The sequence below is a fragment of the Garra rufa genome, chromosome 16, assembly GCF_049309525.1.
Source record: "Garra rufa chromosome 16, GarRuf1.0, whole genome shotgun sequence".
In the NCBI taxonomy this organism is placed as follows: Eukaryota; Metazoa; Chordata; class Actinopteri; order Cypriniformes; family Cyprinidae; genus Garra; species Garra rufa.
In genome coordinates, this window is record NC_133376.1 from 12,768,502 (window position 1) to 12,789,858 (window position 21,357).

The 21,357-nt window shown below is 40.9% G+C and overlaps 1 protein-coding gene across 3 annotated transcripts; it reads left to right on the plus strand.

Moving 5' to 3' along the window:
• The first annotated feature begins 703 nt into the window (after window positions 1-703).
• Window positions 704-21,211, plus strand: pmt (phosphoethanolamine methyltransferase). Of its 3 annotated transcripts, none has more exons than XM_073820326.1 (12): window positions 704-840; window positions 2,156-2,333; window positions 3,974-4,129; window positions 11,021-11,157; window positions 11,436-11,593; window positions 11,670-11,864; window positions 13,070-13,159; window positions 13,410-13,499; window positions 19,308-19,430; window positions 19,971-20,102; window positions 20,276-20,392; window positions 20,916-21,211. In XM_073820326.1, the coding sequence occupies exons 2-12, from the start codon at window positions 2,170-2,172 to the stop codon at window positions 21,021-21,023; spliced, it is 1,470 nt and encodes a 489-aa protein (XP_073676427.1). In that variant the 5' UTR covers window positions 704-840; window positions 2,156-2,169; the 3' UTR covers window positions 21,024-21,211. The 3 variants fall into 3 exon arrangements, with proteins under 3 accessions (XP_073676427.1, XP_073676428.1, XP_073676426.1); XM_073820327.1 differs by lacking the exon at window positions 704-840 and adding an exon at window positions 872-1,126 and having other exon boundaries at window positions 11,436-11,560; XM_073820325.1 differs by lacking the exon at window positions 704-840 and adding an exon at window positions 875-1,126.
• The last annotated feature ends 146 nt before the right edge of the window (window positions 21,212-21,357 follow it).

The following is a 21,357-nucleotide window of genomic DNA, read 5'->3' on the forward strand; positions in this document are numbered from 1 at the left end:
CTAGCACTTTATTTTTCTCATTTTTAATAACTTTAGTAGCCTAGTTTTGTTGTGTTTCGTCATGTTTGTATTTTTATATTGCCAAAAGTATTGGGACAGTCAAACCTGTTCATTAGAAGGGGATGTCCTGATACTTTTGGCAATAAAGTGTACATCTATACAGTTTTTATTAATTGTAGTTATTTTAATACATCAACTTAAACTGAATGAAAAATGTTTATTGTCAAACTGAAATACTGCCAATTAAATCTTGGCAACAAAATACAATTTCAGTTTAATACATATTCACAAGAATACTGTGGCATCTAGACCTCTGGTTTCCAGCTATAATTGCTGAATGACAATATGTGGAATCTTTTTTCTGCTATATGGAATATAAAACGAAAGCTTTCGACATTAAACGGATCAAACATAACACAAAACAACAGCACAATACAACAGCAATAAGGGTTTGAATTACAAATGAATTATCACATTAACCGGTGGCTGTTAGTTTATACGTTGCTCTCTTTAGCAGCTTTTGGTTCCAGAATGCATGAGGCAATATTGCGCAACGAGCGCGCATTCCTGTCTAGAGCGCGCATGAGACGCGTCAGCACTTTTCCAGCAGGAGCCGGTGCGCGTGTAGAGCATTGAACACACGTTACGTTCCTCGCTTGTTTTATAATTCCGCATCACCATTATTAAGTCAGAGGAGGGGCATACCGGCGTCTCTCTCTCTCTTCTCCATTTCTCCAATCAGAAAGTGTAAGGATATGGCCCCATTCAGCTCTGACGCCTCCTTCTCTAAACGTCCGTGAACGAAGCCTGACGGAACGCGCATCCAGTCCGAAAGTTAAGGTGAGACTGAGTCAGGGAATCCCGTTACATCATTGCGTCCCATAACCACCCTGGATTCTTTTAGCATTATTATTCATGCGTAAACCGCAGGTCTCCACCCCTCGCCCTAGTGGTCAGCGGGGTATATGAGTCCTGAGTAAAATAGACCCGGACAGGACAGCGCGCATGAGCGTTTAAAGACTCACAGCAGGCTGACTGAACAAACGGTTCCGGTGTAAAAGAGTTTGATTTGTATCTGTATATTACGTTTTGTGATTTTATTTTATTTCACTGATCATGGAAAAAGGTAAGACAAAAACACATGGAACTTTTTTCCATTGTCAGTATTTTGCTTTTTTACAGAAATACTGCTTGTATGAGATGATGCAATTAAACGTGAACTTGAGTTTAGTTCATTTTTCAGTTCAATTATAATTGTAGATACAGTTTGCATTTTGCATTTTGGTATTTAGGGGATTGATCCATGTGTGTGTGTGTGTGTGTGTGTGTGTGTGTGTGTGTGTGTGTGTGTGTGTGTGTGTGTGTTGTAATATAAGCAAATTACATCGTTTTTTAAATGAACACTTATTTTACATAATAATTATGCATTATTTTTGCAGATTGCAGATTATTGGAGTACATTTTACAAGAAAATATTTTAAAAAAATAATAGGCTAATACTATAGGCCCTACTTGCTATTTCTTTGTAATTATTTCAAGAAATTAATTTCAATTGTATTATTTCAGAAATTCACTAGCAATTCCTGAGTGATCTTTATGCTCTGAAGATGTGAAAAATTAATATACACTCTCAAAAAAAATTATTTGAAACCATCACTGGTTCCATAAATAATCTTTAGCATCCTTGGAATCTTCATTTTAGTGGAAAAAATATTCTTTTAAAATGTTCTTCGCCCTTTTTTGGAATGCTCATTGAAAAGTTCTTTGGGAAACCCAAAAAGGATATTCTATGGCACTGTGAAAAAAACTTCTGGAACCTTTATTTTTTAAAGAATTTTTGTAAAGGTCTTACAAAAAAAGGTTCCAAAAGGGTGTTTTTGGACTTTGGAGTGATGCCATAGAAGAATCAGTTTTGGTTCCCCAAAGAACCTTTAGCAAACAGTTCCTAAAAGAACCATTTGAAAGAACATTTAAAAAATCTAAAGAACGTTTTTCGACTATAAAGAACCTTCTCTGGATTTAAAAGGTTCCATGGATGTTCGAGTTTCTTCATAGAACCACTGATGCCAATAAACCTTTATTTTTAAGAGTGTAACCATAAAAAATCTATAGAAATATCCTCAGCGTCTTTAACTGATGGGGGTTGTCTCCACAGAAACCGAGCGAAACATGATGACAGAGTTCTGGAAGGAACATTCCAAGTTCGCAACAGTGGAAGAGATGATGCTGGACTCAAATGCTCAAGAACTGACCCAACACGAGTTGCCAGAGATTCTCTCCATGCTTCCTTCTCTGGCTGGTTCTGATGTGCTGGAACTTGGTGCTGGAATTGGGTCAGTGATCACATTGTCTTTGACTTTGAATTTCATTGAGACCTGCACATCTTTGATGTTTGGGTGGATCATCCTAAAATTAAAAGACATAATAACAGTTAATGCTTTGCAGAAAGAAAATGAGACCTGTTTTTGTACTGTAACATTATTTCCATGACTTTTTTTAATTACCGTGATTAGGGGTGAGCAATATAACGGTAGACACGATTAACTGGTGGAAATTTGTCGGTAGCACTTTATTTTACAGTCCTGTTCTACATGAACATACAAAGTACTTACTTAAATGATTACAATAACTAGGTACTAACCCTGAACCTACCCCATGTAGTTACCCAAAATTACCAGTACTTTCTTAGATACAGTCAAACCAAAAAATATTTTACAATAATGGGTGCAGGACACTATAGTTCATTTATGTAAGTGAGCATAGCAAAATAAAGTAAACTATGACATATTATACCCAAAAAATTCTTCATCCAGTGGACTACCAGTAAAACTGATAAAACTGATTTGGGACCAAAAATTTGATTTGACACTTTGACCTGACCATGTTTTGTTACATACCTTTCCACCAAAGTTATCTGACATTATCAAGATGTATTTGTTCTGACACGGTTTAACTCTTAAGTTCTTGTCAAATTTTATTACCATTTTCTAAACTATAGCAAATAAACTGTGATAATGTGAGAAATGTTGAAGAAATGTTGGTTTGACTGTAAGTTCACAACCAAGTGCAACCAATTTGTCGACAGGTGGTTACAAGCCCATGTGACAAGATAGTGCTCATAGAGCACGGAAGTTGTTTTTGCTGCTTTATTGGCTTTGAATGGTTAAATACACACACTTTTATGTGTCAAAATGCCCGTCTTTACAAGTGTCCTCGTAAATACAATAATTTAGGTCTTAAGTGAAAGCAAACAGCTGATATCCGGGCAGCTCTTAAAGTGACACCAGTCTAATATTCATGCTGTCTGTCATTCATTTTAATCAAAAGACAAAAGAGCAAAAATCTCATACCATGCCGTATGAACGATTTACAGTTAATACATTTTATTTTACAAGATATAGAAGATATGCAAAAACAACACTGTAAAAAATTACAAGATCAATAAGTAATGTAAGTCAGTAAAACCTATGTTTTTCAGTTACTTGAACTCATCAAAATAACTGAAACAATTTCAACTTTATTTTTTTAAGTTATACAATTCGACAAGGATTAAAAAATTTTTAAAAATAAATCACAGTCAGTCTACTTAAAAAATAAGACAGTAACAACAGTTTTTAAGTTGAATTAGAGGATTTTTTTTACAATAAAGATATCAAGACTTTGATTGTTAGATTTCACCTTTTTTTCAGTTGAGATTACACTCATTTACTATTTTTTATCCAAAGAAATGTAAGAAACAAACAAGGAACATTAAATATTAAATTGTCACAGCACCATAAATAGTCATTCAATACAAGTATACAGTTATATGTGGCAATACAATAAAATGTCCCAATGAAAACTGTCATATGAAAATGCTGAAAATCTGGTGGAAATCTAATCAAAAGGTTACATAATCTTTTTCTTGGCCTGTACTGAGCTTTTAAGCATGGTTTATTTGCTGCATTGTTATCTTGACCTTTGCTCTTTTCAGCCGGTACACACGTCACCTCATTGGCAAGGCCCGTCACGTGACAGCTGTGGACTTCATGGAGAAATTTGTGGAAAAGAACAGAAAGGACAATAGTCACCTGGGCAAAGCTGAGTTCATCCAAGCTGACGTCACAAAGCTGGACTTCCCTAAACACAGGTGAGAGAAAACTTTAACATATTTAGCCCAATGAACACAGCTATAGTACGAGCAGAATTATTATGCCAGACAATATTCAGATTTTTTTTTCCAAGCACATTTCAGTAATTCCAAACCACATCAGTCTTAATAACTAATATATAATTGTTAACGAGAGCTGGAAGTGAAAATGTCTTATATTCAGTTGTGTATAATTATTAAGCAGATTTTTACAGGTAAAATGGGCCAAAATGTATTTATTTTTTTGATGCTCACTGATGCTCCAGAAGGAAAAACGATGCATTAAGAGCCAGGGGTGTAAACTTTTGAATAGAATGATGTGGTGTACATTTTTCTTATTTTGCCTAAATATCTTTTTTTTTTTTTTTTTTTTTTTTAGTACTGCTCTTTAGAAGCTACAGAATATTCTAACATATTTCCTAGAAGACAAAATTAGTTTAATTTACCCTGATCTTCGTATTCAAAATGTTTTCTTTTTCATTTAACGCCGGGGCGTTAAATGCATCGTTTTTCTTCTGGAGTGTCAGTGAGTGTTTGAACCTTCTGTAATAGTTGCATATGAGTCCCTCAGTTGTCCTCAGTGTGAAAAGATGGATCAGACAGTCATTGTTAGAAAGAGTTCAAATACACAAACATGCTGGAAATGTTTAACTGTTTAGGACAGACAAGAGACTCATGAACAACTATCACTACATAAAAAACACAGGTGTAGATCATTCAGGTAAAATCAAGTGTATGTAAACTTTTGAATGCGGTCGTTTTTCTAAATTCAATTATTATTTTCTCTTGTGGACTATATGTAAATGTCTTCTATGTGAAATATCTCATTTAGGTCAGTACTAAATAAAAAATAACGTGCATTTTGTATAATCCCTTTTATTTTGGTAAAATAATTAACATTTTGCACATTCTGCAAGGTGTATGTAAACCTCTAACCTCAATTGTGACAAAGACAAAGACATAAGGGGAAGAATTAGTTGTTAAACCAAGAATGAAAATCAGGAATATTTATACTATTTATTCTTCACTGCCACCATTTTCCAGAACTGCAAACTACCTAGAGTCTCCTTCTGTACAAGGTGTCTGTCACGCCAGGCCAGCAGAGGGAGCCCTTACCCCCACTGACTGTTGCTGCTCCCTCTGCTGCCTCTATGGTTACTTCCTGTTTATCAGACATAAAAGCCAGCTCATCACACACACACATCGCGAAGTATTGTTTTGCTCCAGCGGACTCTACCAAGCGTTTTCCTTTGCTCTCAGGTTTCCTAGTCTCCTTGTTGTTCCCTAGCCATAGTTCTGTTTTTGTTTTCCCAGTCTTAGTCTTAGTTTTCTAGTTTCTTGTTTTCATTTCATTGTTTCATTTGGACTGCCCACTTGGATTTTGACCCACGCTTGTTTATTGGATTACGCTATTGGATTGTCTTCGCTGTTCATGTTTGCTGGTGTTTTCGACCCTGTCTGTCTGACTACGATCTGCTTAATAAAGCCTTGCATTTGGATCCTCACTCTTGGTCGTCCCGTTTGTGACAGAATACTTCGCCACACCCGGATCCAGCGGCTTTACTCACCACCAGCATCACAACATGGACCCAGTCGACCAACTTCTGCTCCTCAGACAAGGAGATCTCCCCATCAAGGAATATGTTCAACGTTTCAGTGAGTTGTTGCATAAAGTATCATTTTTTGATGAGGTATACTTTAAGGACTTATTCCGTATGGGGCTGAATGAACCAACAAGATCAATGTTGCCTGGGGGGAAATCCTTATGCTCACTGAAGGATTATATGAACTATGCACTGTCGTTATGCGGCTCTCCATGTACTGTGGGTATTCTAGTTGAGCCCCAGCACAAGATGTCTGCTAGCTTCAAGCCACAGCACAAGATGTCTGCTAGCTTCGAGCCACAGCACAAGATGTCTGCTAGCTTCGAGCCACAGCACAGGACGTCTGCTAGCTTCGAGCCACAGCACAAGATGTCTACTAGCCCAGAGCCAAAGCACAAGATGTCTGCTAGTTCAAAGCCTGTTCATAAGATGTCTGCCTTTCAGGAGCCCCTTCACAAGATGGCTACCTTCCCTAAACCTGTTCACAAAATGGCCGCCTTTCCCGAATCAGCTTTCGGAATGACCATCCTTCCTGAGTCCGCATTCAAGATGGTCACCCGATTGGACCCAGCTCACAAGAAATCTACCACGTCTGACTTCTCTCACAAGATGGCTGCCACCCCAAGGCCCGATCACAAGATGGCCGCCATCCCCAAGCCTGTTCACAAGATGGCTGCCACCCCCAAGCCAGTTCACAAGATGGCCGCCGTCCCAAAGCCTGCTTCCAAGATGGCTGTCCTTCCCGAGTCAGCTCATAAGATGGCCGCCTTTCCTGAGACTGCACCCAAGATGGCCGCCCTTCCTGATCCTGTTCGCAAAATGGCCGCTCTTCCAGACCCTGCTCACAAGATGGCCGCCGTTCCAAAGCACGTTCATAAGATGGCTTCCGTTCCTGAGTTCCCGGTCAGAATGGCCACCACGCCAGAGCCTGCTGCAAAGATGGCCGCCACGCCAGAGCCTGCTGCTAAGATGGTCGCCACGCCAGAGCCTGCTGCTAAGATGGCCGCCACGCCTGAGCCTGCTGCAAAGATGGCCGCCACGCCAGAGCCTGCTGCAAAGATGGCCGCCACGCCAGAGCCTGCTGCAAAGAGGGCCGCCACGCCAGAGCCTGCACCCAAGATGACCGCCACGCCCGTGCTGGCACACAAAATGGCCGCCATACCTGAGGCTGTTATTAACAGAGTGGCTACAGCGTCAGACTCTCACCCTTCCAGGACGTATCAGAGACTAATGTCTAGCTTGGAGGACCCACCACTGCTGTCAGCTCGTTCGGCTGGTCCCTTACTGTCAGCCGAGCCAACGTCTGCTCACCCCACATCAGCCAAGCCAGCGTCTGCTAGCGCCACATCAGCCAAGCCAGCGTCTGCTAGCGCCACGTCAACCAAGCCAGCGTCTGCTCACGCCACGTCAACCAAGCCATCGCCTGTGAACGTCATATCTGCTTCTCTCGAACCTGCACCAGCTGCCGTTCCTACCAAGTCAAGTCAAGTTACAGCTGCTGTCCCTGCCGAGTCAAGTCACGTCACAGTCACTGTCCCTGCCAGGACAAGTCAAGATACAGCTGCTGTTCCTGTCAGGCCAAGTCAAGCAGCTGTTCCCTCCGAGCCAAGCCAAGCCACAGCTGTCCCTCTCACGCCAAATCAAGTCACTGCTGCTCTTGTCATGACGAGTCAGGTCATAGCTACTTCTTCACTGCCAAGTCACATCTCCCCTGAGCATCCAGAGCCTTCACTCCCAAGCCATGCAGAGCCAACGCTCCCAAGCCATGCAGAGCCAACGCTCCCAAGCCATGCAGAGCCAACGCTCCCAAGCCATGCAGAGCCAACGCTCCCAAGCCATGCAGAGCCAACGCTCCCAAGCCATGCAGAGCCAACGCTGCCAAGCCATGCAGAACCAACGCTCCCAAGTCACACAGAGCCAACGCTCCCAAGCCCCACGCCCAATGACCCGGAGGGCATTCCTCTGCCAACTGTGTTACCTGTTATGGCTATCGCCATTTTGAGTGTGTGGGCTGCACACTGCGCCCCAGTTGCCTCTTCGGCCCATGAGTCTGCCCACAAGTTTGTTCTGGAGACCTCATCTACAGGCATGTCCGCTGCGCCTATACCTCTTTCGGAGGTGGCGTACATAGCGGAACTTCACGCTCTGCCCGCTCCGCCAAGGCTTCACGCCCTGCCCGCTCCGCCAAGGCTTCACGCTCTGCCCGCTCCGCCAAGGCTTCACGCTCTGCCCGCTCCGCCAAGGCTTCACGCTCTGCCCGCTCCGCCAAGGCTTCACGCTCTGCCCGCTCCGCCAAGGCTTCACGCTCTGCCCGCTCCGCCAAGGCTTCACGCTCTGCCCGCTCCGCCAAGGCTTCACGCTCTGCCCGCTCCGCCAAGGCTTCACGCTCTGCCCGCTCCGCCAAGGCTTCACGCTCTGCCCGCTCAGCCAAGGCTTCACGCTCTGCCCGCATCGCCTGTGCTCCCTGCTCTGCCAGCACCGCCAGTACTCCTTGCTCTACCTGCTCCGCCAAGGTTCCTTGCTCTGCCTGTTCCGCCAAGACTCCTTGCTCTGTCTGCTCCGCCAAGGTCCCTTGCTCTGTCTGCTCCGCCAAAATTCCCTGCCCTGCCTGCTCCGCCAAAGTTCCTTGCTCTGTCTGCTCCGCCAAGGTCCCTTGCTCTGTCTGCCCCGCCAAGACTCCCTGCTCTGCCTGCACCGCCTAGGTTCCCTGTCATCTCTGTCTTGGCGTCTGGGGCCGTTCCAGAAGTCTCTGTCTGCCCAGGAACTGCCACGAAAGTCGTTCCTGAAGTTCTCGTCTGCCTGGTCACGGCTATGGAGGCCACGTTCTCCCATGAACTCTCTACTTCTCTCCTTGCTCTGTCTGCCTCCTCTATCTCTGTTCTCCCCAGGTCCCAGTCCATAATGCGGCCTCCTGTTCCGCCCTGGAGGGCTTCTACGCCTCCTGTTCCGCCCTGGAGGGCCCCTGCGCCTCCTGTTCTGCCCTGGAGGGCTCCTGCGCCTCCTGTTCCGCCCTGGAGGGCTCCTGCGCCTCCTGATTCGCCCTGGAGGGCTCCTGCGCCTCCTGCTCCGCCCTGGAGGGCTCCTGCGCCTCCTGTTCTGCCCTGGAGGGCTCCTGCGCCTCCTGTTCCGCCCTGGAGGGCTCCTGCGCCTCCTGATTCGCCCTGGAGGGCTCCTGCGCCTCCTGCTCCGCCCTGGAGGGCTCCTGCGCCTTCTGCTCCGCCCTGGAGGGTTCCTGCGCCTCCTGCTCCGCCCTGGAGGGCTCCTGCGCCTCCTGCTCTGCCCTGGAGGGCCGCTCCGCCTCCTGCTCCGCCCTGGAGGGTTCCTAAACCCCTTGCTCCGCCTTCGGCTCCGCCCTGGAGGGCTTCTACGCTTCCTGCTCTGCCCCGGAGGGTCGCTAAGCCTCCTGCTCCGCCCTGGAGGGCTCCTAAGACTCTTGCTCCACCTCAAAGGACTGCTCTGCCTCCAGCCCTGCCCTGGAGGGCTCCTGAATCTCCTGCCCTGCTCTGGAGGGCCTTTGCCCAACCTGTTCTGCCTCAGTCTCCTGGCCCCCCCACCGCTCCCCTGGACTGTTTCCTCCTGTTGTTTTTTGGAGCGTCTGGAAGCCGCTCCTTGGGGGGGGGCTATGTCACGCCAGGCCAGCAGAGGGAGCCCTTACCCCCACTGACTGTTGCTGCTCCCTCTGCTGCCTCTATGGTTACTTCCTGTTTATCAGACATAAAAGCCAGCTCATCACACACACACATCGCGAAGTATTGTTTTGCTCCAGCGGACTCTACCAAGCGTTTTCCTTTGCTCTCAGGTTTCCTAGTCTCCTTGTTGTTCCCTAGCCATAGTTCTGTTTTTGTTTTCCCAGTCTTAGTCTTAGTTTTCTAGTTTCTTGTTTTCATTTCATTGTTTCATTTGGACTGCCCACTTGGATTTTGACCCACGCTTGTTTATTGGATTACGCTATTGGATTGTCTTCGCTGTTCATGTTTGCTGGTGTTTTCGACCCTGTCTGTCTGACTACGATCTGCTTAATAAAGCCTTGCATTTGGATCCTCACTCTTGGTCGTCCCGTTTGTGACAGTGTCAGTCCCCCAGAGAATTTTACAAGCTGAAGTGTCATGAAATAGATGAATACTGATTCTCATGTTAGAAAGCATTGACTGTACAAACTTTTAGATACACCCCTCAGGAGTCATCATTATTTTTGGTCCACTTTCCTAGAAAAGAAAGACAGTAAATTGTAAATGTGTATTCATTATGTCAACTGTTAGTAGACTATTTAAGAACTCACACTATCACTTTTTAATATAAAGCTTTTTTACCAGCATTGCCATGAAGAACATTTAACATCCACCGTTTTTATGAATGCAGAAGTCTTGCCTGACTAGAACGGTGCTTTCAATTTTCAATCTCTAACATCTATAATCAAATTATCATATTTTCCGAGTTGATGATATAAAGCTAAACCTATGAAAATAGTTTTAAAAATCTCATGACGCCGAAGTTTCATCACTTTACAGTGCCGTAATGACTCTTTTTGCAGTAAGTCACCTGTCATAGTTTAATGAGTTATTCTAAACCACAGAAAAAAAACATGTGTAAGCTGCTAAATCATATAGAGAAGGACTTAGTTAGAAGAAAAGGGTGCAATATTTTGACAAACTAAAATTAATAGGTGGGGAAGACACATGCAAGCAGTAATAATTAAGTTGTTAGCCTATTATTTTATGTTCCTGACCTGAAAAGATAAGAACAAACATGAAGGTTGCCTGGAAATCCTGGCTCAGCTTGGCCAACCACAAGCGCTTTTTGTTCCTCAGCACTCTTCTCCTTGTTTTCTTATACCTCTTTTCAGTCTATAGTACTCAATGTTTTTCTTGGTCTGACCAATAGGTACAGCCCAAAACATGACAATAATTGACCATTTTCAGCAGCAATGATCAGCACAACAGCACAGCCCTGCACACATTTTCATATTTAGTTAAGACTGAAAAAGTTTCAGTTTCATTAATTCAGTGATTTTTTTTACCCTTGTTTTAACATGGATTTCTGAGACATGAACACAAGAGTACCCAAAGGGTTATATATTAGCTATAAACGTTATAGCTAAACCATCGTGGCGGCACTCATCGGTTATTTAGAAAAAAGGTGGATAGCAGAAAAAAGTTCTTTTGATTATTATTATTATTTAATTTTAGTTTCATGGCGTGTAAAAAGATCTGAGAAGATGCGTGCTTCTTATCTTATCTGATGTCTTTCTCCATCCTCCACTTCATCTGTCTGTCACATCCTGTTTCAGTTTTGATGTGGTCTTCTCTAATTGGCTGTTGATGTATCTGAGTGATCAAGAGCTGAAGGCATTGGCCGAGAAGTTCCTCACGTGGCTTCGCCCCGGTGGCTACCTGTTCTTCAGGGAGTCCTGCTTCCACCAATCAGGTTAGAGAATCAACATGGCAATGGTTTCTTTATTTTCTTTTTTCATGAATGACACTTTAATCTTGTTTTAAATAAAGAAGTACTTAATGTGACAAACTTATGTTTATAGAACATATAATTATGCAAATAAAACAGTTTAAACAGTTTATTCTAAGTATTATTATTGGAGCCTGAACAACAAAAAAAATGTAGGACTGGACACACAAAAAAAGAAACACAAGTTATTGATTTTTTTAACAGTCACCCTTGTGCTTTAATTATTGATTTGATGTCCTCAGGTGACAGCAAGCGAGATTTTAACCCTACGCACTACAGAAGCCCTGCTTACTACAACCACCTGATGACCTCCCTCTTGCTGGACGAATCAGACAAGACGGAGAAGAAATGCTACGGGTTTGACATGGTGCTTAATAAGACAGTTAATACCTATGTGAAGGTAAACCAGTCAGTGAGCAAACTACTAGGACATGTACTCTGCATAAAAAACTTAAAAGGAAAATATTTTGTTTTAGATGAAGAACAACCAGAACCAGTTGTGTTGGCTCATGCAGAAAGTTCGTCGTGATGTGGTACAACAACATCAGGGCGGCTTTACCACATTCCAGGAGTTTCTAGATAACCAGCAGTACACCAGAACGGGAATCTTACGTTACGAGAAGATGTTTGGATCAGGATACGTCAGCACAGGAGGAATCAGCACGACCAAGGTTAGGGATGCAGTCATACAGTACATCTTCAAAAAGTAAAGTTAATTAAAAAGATACAAAGAGAGAAAGAAAGAAAATGTATTATTACTATTATTAAATGCAATATAAATGCATATATATATATACAGAAAATAACTCTATATATGTGCACATTCTATAAATAACATAATAAAAATTATGCAAACTTTCATTTTAATTTAATTCTGCTGTAAAGCAGCTCTAAAAAGAAACTGAGTGTATATATTTACTTTATCAGTTCATATAGCCTGATTTTTTGGCAGTTCAATTCCGTGGGAAAATAGCAGACTTGGCAACACTGTTGGCAGAGGCTACTTACATTAACTTTACCTACCAATGGCTGCAATAAACAGCACTGCAAAAGATGCCTGTTTATTGGTAGTGTTAGTGGTGTAGTGAGAAAAAAAAAAAAAAAAAAGCTTTTAATGCGATCAACTCAAGTTCGAATTTGCCTTTTGCCAAACTCTTTCGACTCACATATCAGATTGGAAAAGCCGTTTGTTTTCAATAAAAATAAAGTGAAAAATAATACATATACTGCCTACGCAGTTAACTAGTGTGTCTTGCCATTCTCAATGAATAGTAATTTTTTTTAATGAAGTTGGATGAATGATGTAAAAGTTCATTCATAAAAACAACCATCTGTTTCATTTTGAGTGAGTATGTGTTTTTAAACGAATCTGATTCAAATGACTCATAAATGATTCAATGACTCATTTATAATGACAGCAGCTTGTTTTGGTTTTTTTAATTAATGATTGATTCAAAGACTCATTAGTTTTTCCGTGAATGAAAACACATTTTTGAATCTTTGGCTCATTTACTATTTTGTTTGTAATGAATAAGGTTTGAAGGAATTGTTAATGGAGTTCCTTATAATATAGTCACTTGTCGCCACCTACTGGAGTAACTCTTAGAAAGGTCACTGAATTAGTATTTTATACAATGGCATCATGACTCAGATTTTACTTTGAGTATCATGTGGCAAAACTACCAAAATTCTCTAGCAGACTAAAGTGTTTGCAATAAAACGTCATGCAATGTGAGTATTCCTCATTTTTGGCTTATGGCACAGCAGTGGAGAACTACTGCTGTCTGCATTCTCATTGTTATCTCATCATTTTAGTGAATAATTAATGGTTTGTTTTCTGTTAATCTGATTGATACATTAATCTGTAACCTATTAGGAGTTCGTTGATATGCTGAACTTGACGGCCGGACAGAAGGTTCTTGATGTTGGCTGTGGAATTGGAGGTGGAGATTTCTACATGGCAAAGGTTAGCCAAAGATTGACATATGATGGGTTTATGTGCTGCCACAAAACATGTTTCACTCTCCTTAAGTCTGCATTCCTCAGGACCTTTAAAGAAGCAAACTATAATTCAATATTATCAAAGATAAATAAAAATAAATAAATAAATAAAATAAATCTATATTTTAGTGTAAATCTTTAATTTCCGACTGTAGTTTCTGATTACTATGCCATGATTAATTACTAACTTACTGAATTGTATTTTTTAATGACAGACTTTTGGGGTGGATGTTCTGGGCATGGACCTTTCATCAAACATGGTGGAGATCGCCATGGAAAGAGCTGTCATGGAGAAAGTCCCACTAGTAAGTTGACTTTTTCAGCAAATACCTGGCAACCACTGACAACACCCTAGCATCCAGCTTTACAACTGCATAGAAACACTGTGGCAACCACCCATAACACACTTGTAACTCCATGCCAAAGGCAACATCTCAGAACAGCAACACCTTGGTAATAACACATGCAACACTGCATAGCACAGGTAAAATGCTACTCAGAACAGCTTTGCAACTGCTTGACAACCAGCTATAACAGGGCTGGCCAAACTCGGTCATGGAGGGCAGGTGTCCTGCAGAGTTTAGCTCCAACCTAAATTTTAGACACACCTGAACCAGCTAATCAAGCTCTTACTAGGCATACTAGATGCTTCCAGGAAGGTGTGTTGAGGCAAGCTGGAGCTAAACTCTGTAGCACACCAGCCCTCTAGGAACAAGTTTGGGCACCCCTGACCTATAACAAATTAGCCACTGCAAAATAACACGCGGTCAACAGCCCAGACCACCCTAGAAACCTCATAGCAAATCACACACTACACAAAACAGCTTACCAACTACATAGCAACAACTTAGCAACCACCCAAATCACTATAACAACCTTACAGAAAATCACACACTACTCAGAACAGCATTTTTAACTGTATAGCAATACCCTGGCAACTGCCCACAACACACTAGTACCCATCTATAACATCCTAGTAACTGCATAGGAACACTCTGGCAACCACAAAGCAAAACCCATTAAACTACTCAGAACAGCTTTTTAACCACATAGCAACACCCTAGAAACCACCTATAACAACCTAGCAATTGCATAGACACACCATGGTAAGCACCTATAGCACAATAGCAACAACCTATATCAATCTATAATCTGCATAGCAACACCATGAAAATCACCCAGAAAACTCTAGCAACCATATACAACATCCATGTAGCTATAACCTAGCAACTGCATAGCAACAGCTTGGTAACCACCCACAGCAATGTACAACAAACTAGTAGCTTCACAACTGCATAGCAACACCATGGCAACCACATACAACACCCTTGTAGCTATAATCTAGCAACTGCATAGTAACACCCTGGTAACCACACACAACACTCAAGCAATCACCTATTACAGCTAGGCTCTTGCTACATAGTAAAACCCTGTAACCACCTGTAACACCATAGCAACAGCATAGCAACACCCTGGTAACCACACACAACACTTTAGCAACCACCTATTACAACTAGGTTGTTAATAAATAGCAACACCCTGGTAACCACACACAACACTTTAGCAACCACCTATTACAACTAGGTTGTTAATACATAGCAACACCCTGGTAACCACACACAACACTTTAGCAACCACCTATTACAGCTAGGTTGTTACTACATAGCAACACCCTGGTAACCACACACAACACTCTAGCAACCATATATTAAAACTAGGTTGTTACTACATAGTAACACCCTGGTAACCACCCATAACGCCATAGCAACAAAATAGCAACACCCTGGTAACCACACACAACACTTTAGCAACCACCTATTACAACTAGGTTGTTACTACATAGCAACACCCTGGTAACCACACACAACACTCTAGCAACCACCTATTACAACTAGGTTGTTACTACATAGCAACACCCTGGTAACCACACACAACACTCTAGCAACCATATATTAAAACTAGGTTGTTACTACATAGCAACACCCTGGTAACCACACACAACACTCTAGCAGCCATATATTAAAACTAGGTTGTTACTACATAGCAACACCCTGGTAACCACCCATAACGCCATAGCAACAAAATAGCAACACCCTGGTAACCACACACAACACTCTAGCCAACCATATATTACAACTAGGTTGTTACTACATAGCAACACCCTAGTAACCAACCATAACGGTAACATTTGAGAATACTGTTTCTTATTTACTGCTTAACTTATAAGGAATTATTGAAGAACTAACAGGTAATCATTCATTAACACTTAACTCACTACTGTTAACTACTCTGTATGTAATACAATTTTATGATTGTGGTAAGTAATAGTTAGATAATCAATAACTAATGTATTCTGTCATACCTCCTGAAAAACTAATAATAATTATCTACTAGTTAAGGTTCAAGAAAAATAACTATGAAATAACTACTACTGAACAGTTATATGCAAATAGTCACCATAATATTTGTGGGCCCACAAATCAAGTAACTCATTAAAAGTACAGATACGATACCCCAATAAAATATTACTACAGTAAAATTAAAAATAGGCCTTTTCATTTTCAAAATTACTTGAGTAAAAGGACAAGCACAAAGTACTACTGCAGTAGCAACTTTGTTACAGCACTACTACTATTATTAGCCTATAATGGAAAGGAAAGGAAAGGAAAGGAAAGGAAAGGAAAGGAAAGGAAAGGAAAGGAAAGGAAAGGAAAGGATGTCTGGCCAAGTATGGTGACCCATACTCAGATTTTTGTGCTCTGCATTTAACACACACAGTAGTGAACACACCCGGAACAGTAGGCAGCCATATTGCTATTGCTGCAGTGCCCGGGGAGCAGTTGGGGGTTCGGTGCCTTGCTCAAGGTTCTCACTCACTGATCTATATAATGACTGAGATGAGTTCCTTGAGCACTTGGATGGGTTGAATGCAGAGCACAAATTCTGAGTATGGGTCACCATACTTGGCCAGACATCACGTCACGTCCTTTCCTTTCCTTATTTCATTTCCATTATAGGCTAAAAATAGTAGTAGTGGACTGTAACAAAGTTGCAACTGTAGTAGTACTTTGTACATGTCTTTTACTCAAGTAATTTTGAAAATGAAAAGGCCTATTTATAATTTTACTGTAGGAATATTTTATTAGGGTATCTGTACTTTTAATTAGGTACTTGATTTGTGGGCCACAACCTAATTTTTATGGTGACTAGTTATTGATTATCTAACTGTTACTTAACACAGTCATAAAATTGTATGACACACTGATTAGTTAACACTGGTTAACAGTAGTGAGTTAAGTGTTAATGAATAATTAGTTAGTTGTTATTAGTTCTTCAATAATTCCTTATTAGTTATGCAGTAAGAAAAACAGTATTCTAAAGTGTTAGTCTAGGTTATATTACATAGCAACACCCTGGTAACTAAACACAACACTCTAGCATCCAAATATTACAGCTAGGTTGTTAGTACATAGCAACACCCTGGTAACCGTCCATAACACCATAGCAACACCCTGGTAACCACACAAAACACTCTAGCAACCATATATCACAACTAGGTTGTTACTACATAGTAACACCCTGGTAACCACCCACAACACCATAGCAACCACATATCAAAATCCTGGTAACTAAACACAACACTTTAGCAGCCACTTATTACAAGTAGGTTGTACTACGTAACAACACCCTGGTAACCACACACAACACTCTAGCAACCATATATTACAACTAAGTTGTTACTACATAGCAACACCCTGGTAATTACAGTTTTTTACAGACGCTAGGACACATTTCTCAATACTTAGGTCACTTTTGCAAAACTCTTTACACAATTCTCCTAACTGACGTTCAGCTTGGCAAAGCAGTTCATTTCACATTCAAAATGCACTATAACTACCAAAACACTTTATTCAGGTCTCAAATAAACTCATTCTTCCAGAACACTAGCAAAGGTTGACAGCCGACAAACACACTTTGTCACCCACAAAACAATGAGCTAAAAAACACTAACAACATGTAGCATTACACAGTGTTTTCTTGTGTAAAACAAGGACACATCTCTGTTTATAATTGCAATATATATTGTTTATAACTGCAATATATGTGTCACGTAAGAGTAAGGGAGGTCTGGGTCCAAATGCAGGGAACAGGGTTTTAATAAAAATAATAACAAAACAAAGGAAACAAAGCCAACACGGCAGACTCAACATAAACTCAAACATAAACTGAACAAAACAAGAGCAAGGTCAAGAGCTGAACTGGAACACAAAAAACACAGCCCTGATCATGACAATATGTTACTGGAATGAATCAGACATTATGCAGAATTTGTCAATATTTTATGTTGTTTATTTATTTATTTATTTTTGCACTAAGTAATTCCAAAATACAAGAAATGTTTCAATAAAATATTGCTGTTGAATTTTGCTGTCTTATTCAGTTTTGCATTATGTCATTGTTTTGAACATAAGTTTAAAGGTTGTATCAGCGATTTTTAGCCTAAAACATAAAGTGTAGATTTCAGCTGACCTTTCTTCACGATCCGCTCGCTGCCTGCCCCATAAATTGTCTGTGAAAAAAACGCGTCTCTCTGGTCAGCCTAGGGTCCGAGATATGCCAAAAAAACAATCGGCACTACCAACCTTTCCACACATAAACAAACAGTGTTCCAACCAATCAGCGTCAGGGGTTTGGTGTTGTGGACTTTCCTACTGGTGCTGGGATGTAAGGGAGGCGGAGCGAAAGTCCACAACACCAAACCCCTGACGATCATCGTGAAGAAAGGTCAGCTGAAATTGACACTTTATGTTTAGGGCTAGAAATCGCTGATACAACCTTTAACAGTTTTGAAAACAGTATGTAAGCATGTGCGAAATGTCCTGTACGTACAAAGATTTTTGGCAGTTGTTGTGTCTGAGTGAGAAAAGAATTCATGAAATTTGAGAGATGTAGTTATTGAATGCATTTTGTGCCAAAACAATGATAATTGATCCTCAGTTTAGCCCACATAGACTTCTGTTGTGCTCACTGTGTGAAGAGTTTTGCAAAAGTGACCAAAGTATTGCGAAATGTGTCCTAGCGTCTGTAAAAAACTGTAAACACAACACTCTAGCCAACCATATATTACAACTAGGTTGTTACTACATAGAAACACCCTGGTAACCACCCATAACACCATAGCAACAAAATAGCAACACCCTGGTAACCACACACAACACTCTAGCAACCATATGTGACCCTGGACCACAAAACCAGTCTTAAGTCGCTGGGGTATATTTGTAGCAATAGCCAAAAATACATTGCATGGGTCAAAATTTTTGATTTTTCTTTTATGCCAAAAATCATTAAGAAATTAAGTAAAGTTCATGTTCCATGAAGATTTTGTAAAATTCCAACTGTAAACATATCAAAATGTAATTTTTGATTTGTAATATGCATTGTTAAGAACCTAATTTGGACAACTTTAAAGGTGATTTTCTCAGTCTTTTTGATTTTTTTGCATCCTCAGATTTCTGATTTCAAATAGATGTATCTCAGCCAAATATTGTCCTATCATAACAAACCATACATCAATAGAAAGCTTATTTATTGAGCTTTCATATGATGTATAAATCTCAGTTTTGTCAAATTTAACCTTATGACTGGTTTTGTGGTCCAGGGTCACATATATTACAACTAGGTTGTTACTACATAGCAACACCCTGGTAATTAAACACAACACTCTAGCAACCAAATATTACTACTAGGTTGTTACTACATAGCAACACCCTGGTAACCACCCATAACACCATAGTAACAACAAAGCAACATCCTGGTAACCAAACACAACGCTCTAGCAACCATATAGTACAACTAGGTTGTTGCTTCATAGCAACACGCTGGTAACTTCCCATATTGCCATAGCAGCCACCTATAACAGCCTAGCAAACTGCATAGCAACACCCTAGGATCGGGGACCAAGTTTTTTTTTTCCACAGGAAATCTCTTTTAAAATGTTGAGTAGTTTTTATAAAACAAAAAGAGCACATTTTAAAAATGTACAGCTCTGGGAAAGCTTGAGTGTGGTTCTGCACTTCCTGATAGTAGAGTAACTGTCTGTCCTTCCTCTGCAGGTGCAGTTTGAGGTGTCAGATGCCACAAAAAGAAGGTTTCCTGATGCCACGTTTGATGTGGTTTACAGCAGAGACACGATTCTGCACATCAGGGACAAAGTTGACCTCTTCAGAAAGTTTTATGTGAGTGTTTACACAGGTAAACACCTGCAAGTGTGCATTTGACTTAATGTCACTGAAGTAGCATACTGTGTGTGTGTGTGTGTGTGTGTGTGTGTGTGTGTGTGTGTGTGTGTGTGTGTGTGTGTGTGTGTGTGTGTGTGTGTGTGTGTGTGTGTGTTCGTTTGTTGTTTTAACAGTTTAACAGTTCACCAACTTCACCTTGGGCCTTCTTTATTTTTTACCAAGACTGAAATGAGATGACACATTTTGTATGGCTTATAAATACAAGCCTTTGCATTTGTATTGAACTATTGAAGACACAATCCAAACAGGCAAATGCAATAATTCTTTATTAGTTGTGCAGCATTTGCTTACAATAATACAATAAGCAAATGCTGATGTGGAAAGTAAATCTCACAATATAAGAGCACAGGTCAAAATGAATGTGCGTTTTCTGCCCTCTACTGGACAAATTAGGTATTGTCGTGAAAGTACATGAGAAAAAAAAATGTGTTTTGAGATAAACTATTCTTTGAATCTGTATATGCATTTGCTTTTCAGTCATGGTTGAAGCCGGGTGGGAAACTTCTGATCAGTGACTACTGCTGTGGAGAGAAACCTTGGACTCCAGTATTTCAGGATTACGTTAACCAGCGGGGATATATACTCTACACACCTCAGAGATATGGACAAGTACATGCCTCATACAATCATAGTGTACTATTAAAGGCTTGTTTAAATTGAGATTTAGTATTGATCTGTTATGTAATGCTGATATAGGTCACTACAGTGCTGTATATGCCAAAAAAGCTGGCGCAATGTGCATGTTTATGGTCTTGCTCAATGTGATTGTGTGCGTTTTTCAGTTCCTGAGCGAGGTGGGATTCAGTAATGTTCGCGCTGAGGACAGAACAGAGCAATTTATTCAGGTCATAAAGGCTGAACTGCAAAGAGCTGGGGAGATGAAACAGGAGTTTATCCAGGTAAACACACTCACACACTAAAACTCACGCAACGTCTGCATTACATTTACAACCACACATCTGCATGCTGTTGGAGGAAATAAATTTCCCTTTTTTCCCCTTTTTATTTAAGCCACATTGAAAACATGTTTCACTTTCATTTAAAGAATAGTTCAACCAAAAATGCAAATGTACTTGTCCTCAGGCCATCCAAGATGTAGATGAGTGTGTTTGTTCACGGGAACAGATCTGGAGAAATGTATCATTACATTTCTTGCTCATCTATGGATCCATTGCAGTGAATGGGTGCCGTCAGAATGAGAGTCCAAACAGCTGATAAAAACATCACAATAATCCAGTCCATCAGTGAACGTTTTGTGGATTATTGGGATGTTTTTATCAACTGTTTGGACTCTCATTCTGGTGGCACCCATTCACTTCAGAGGATCCAACAAATCTGTTTTCATTTAACTACTCCTTTAAAGTTTGTATGTTGCACACTCATACTGTGAAATCTCTTGTGTAATCTCTGTCTCCTCCACAGGAGTTCTCTCAGGAAGACTATGATGCCATTGTAAATGGATGGACAGAAAAACTGCAGCGCTGTGAGACTGGAGACCAACGCTGGGGGCTTTTTTATGCCACCAAATAATGAGAAAGAGAAACAATCCAACTAATGATCAAATTCAAATCAATACATTTCAGATGCTATTTTAAACTCACTGTTCTGTCTGATTCTGTGAATTGCACGACAGTGCAGCAAGATTTAAGTATTTTCAGAGCTGTAAGACCAACATACTGTTATGCAGCAGTTAATAAAAATTCAGTTTTTCTTTATTATTTGTTTGTGTGTTTGTTTGTATGCTTGTGCTTTTAAAGGGGTCATCGGTTGCAAAACTGAAAAAAAAATGTGTGTTGGCAGTTTGTGTACACAACCACCCTACAATGATAAAAATCCACCCAGTGGTATTTTTTAATCTTTAAAA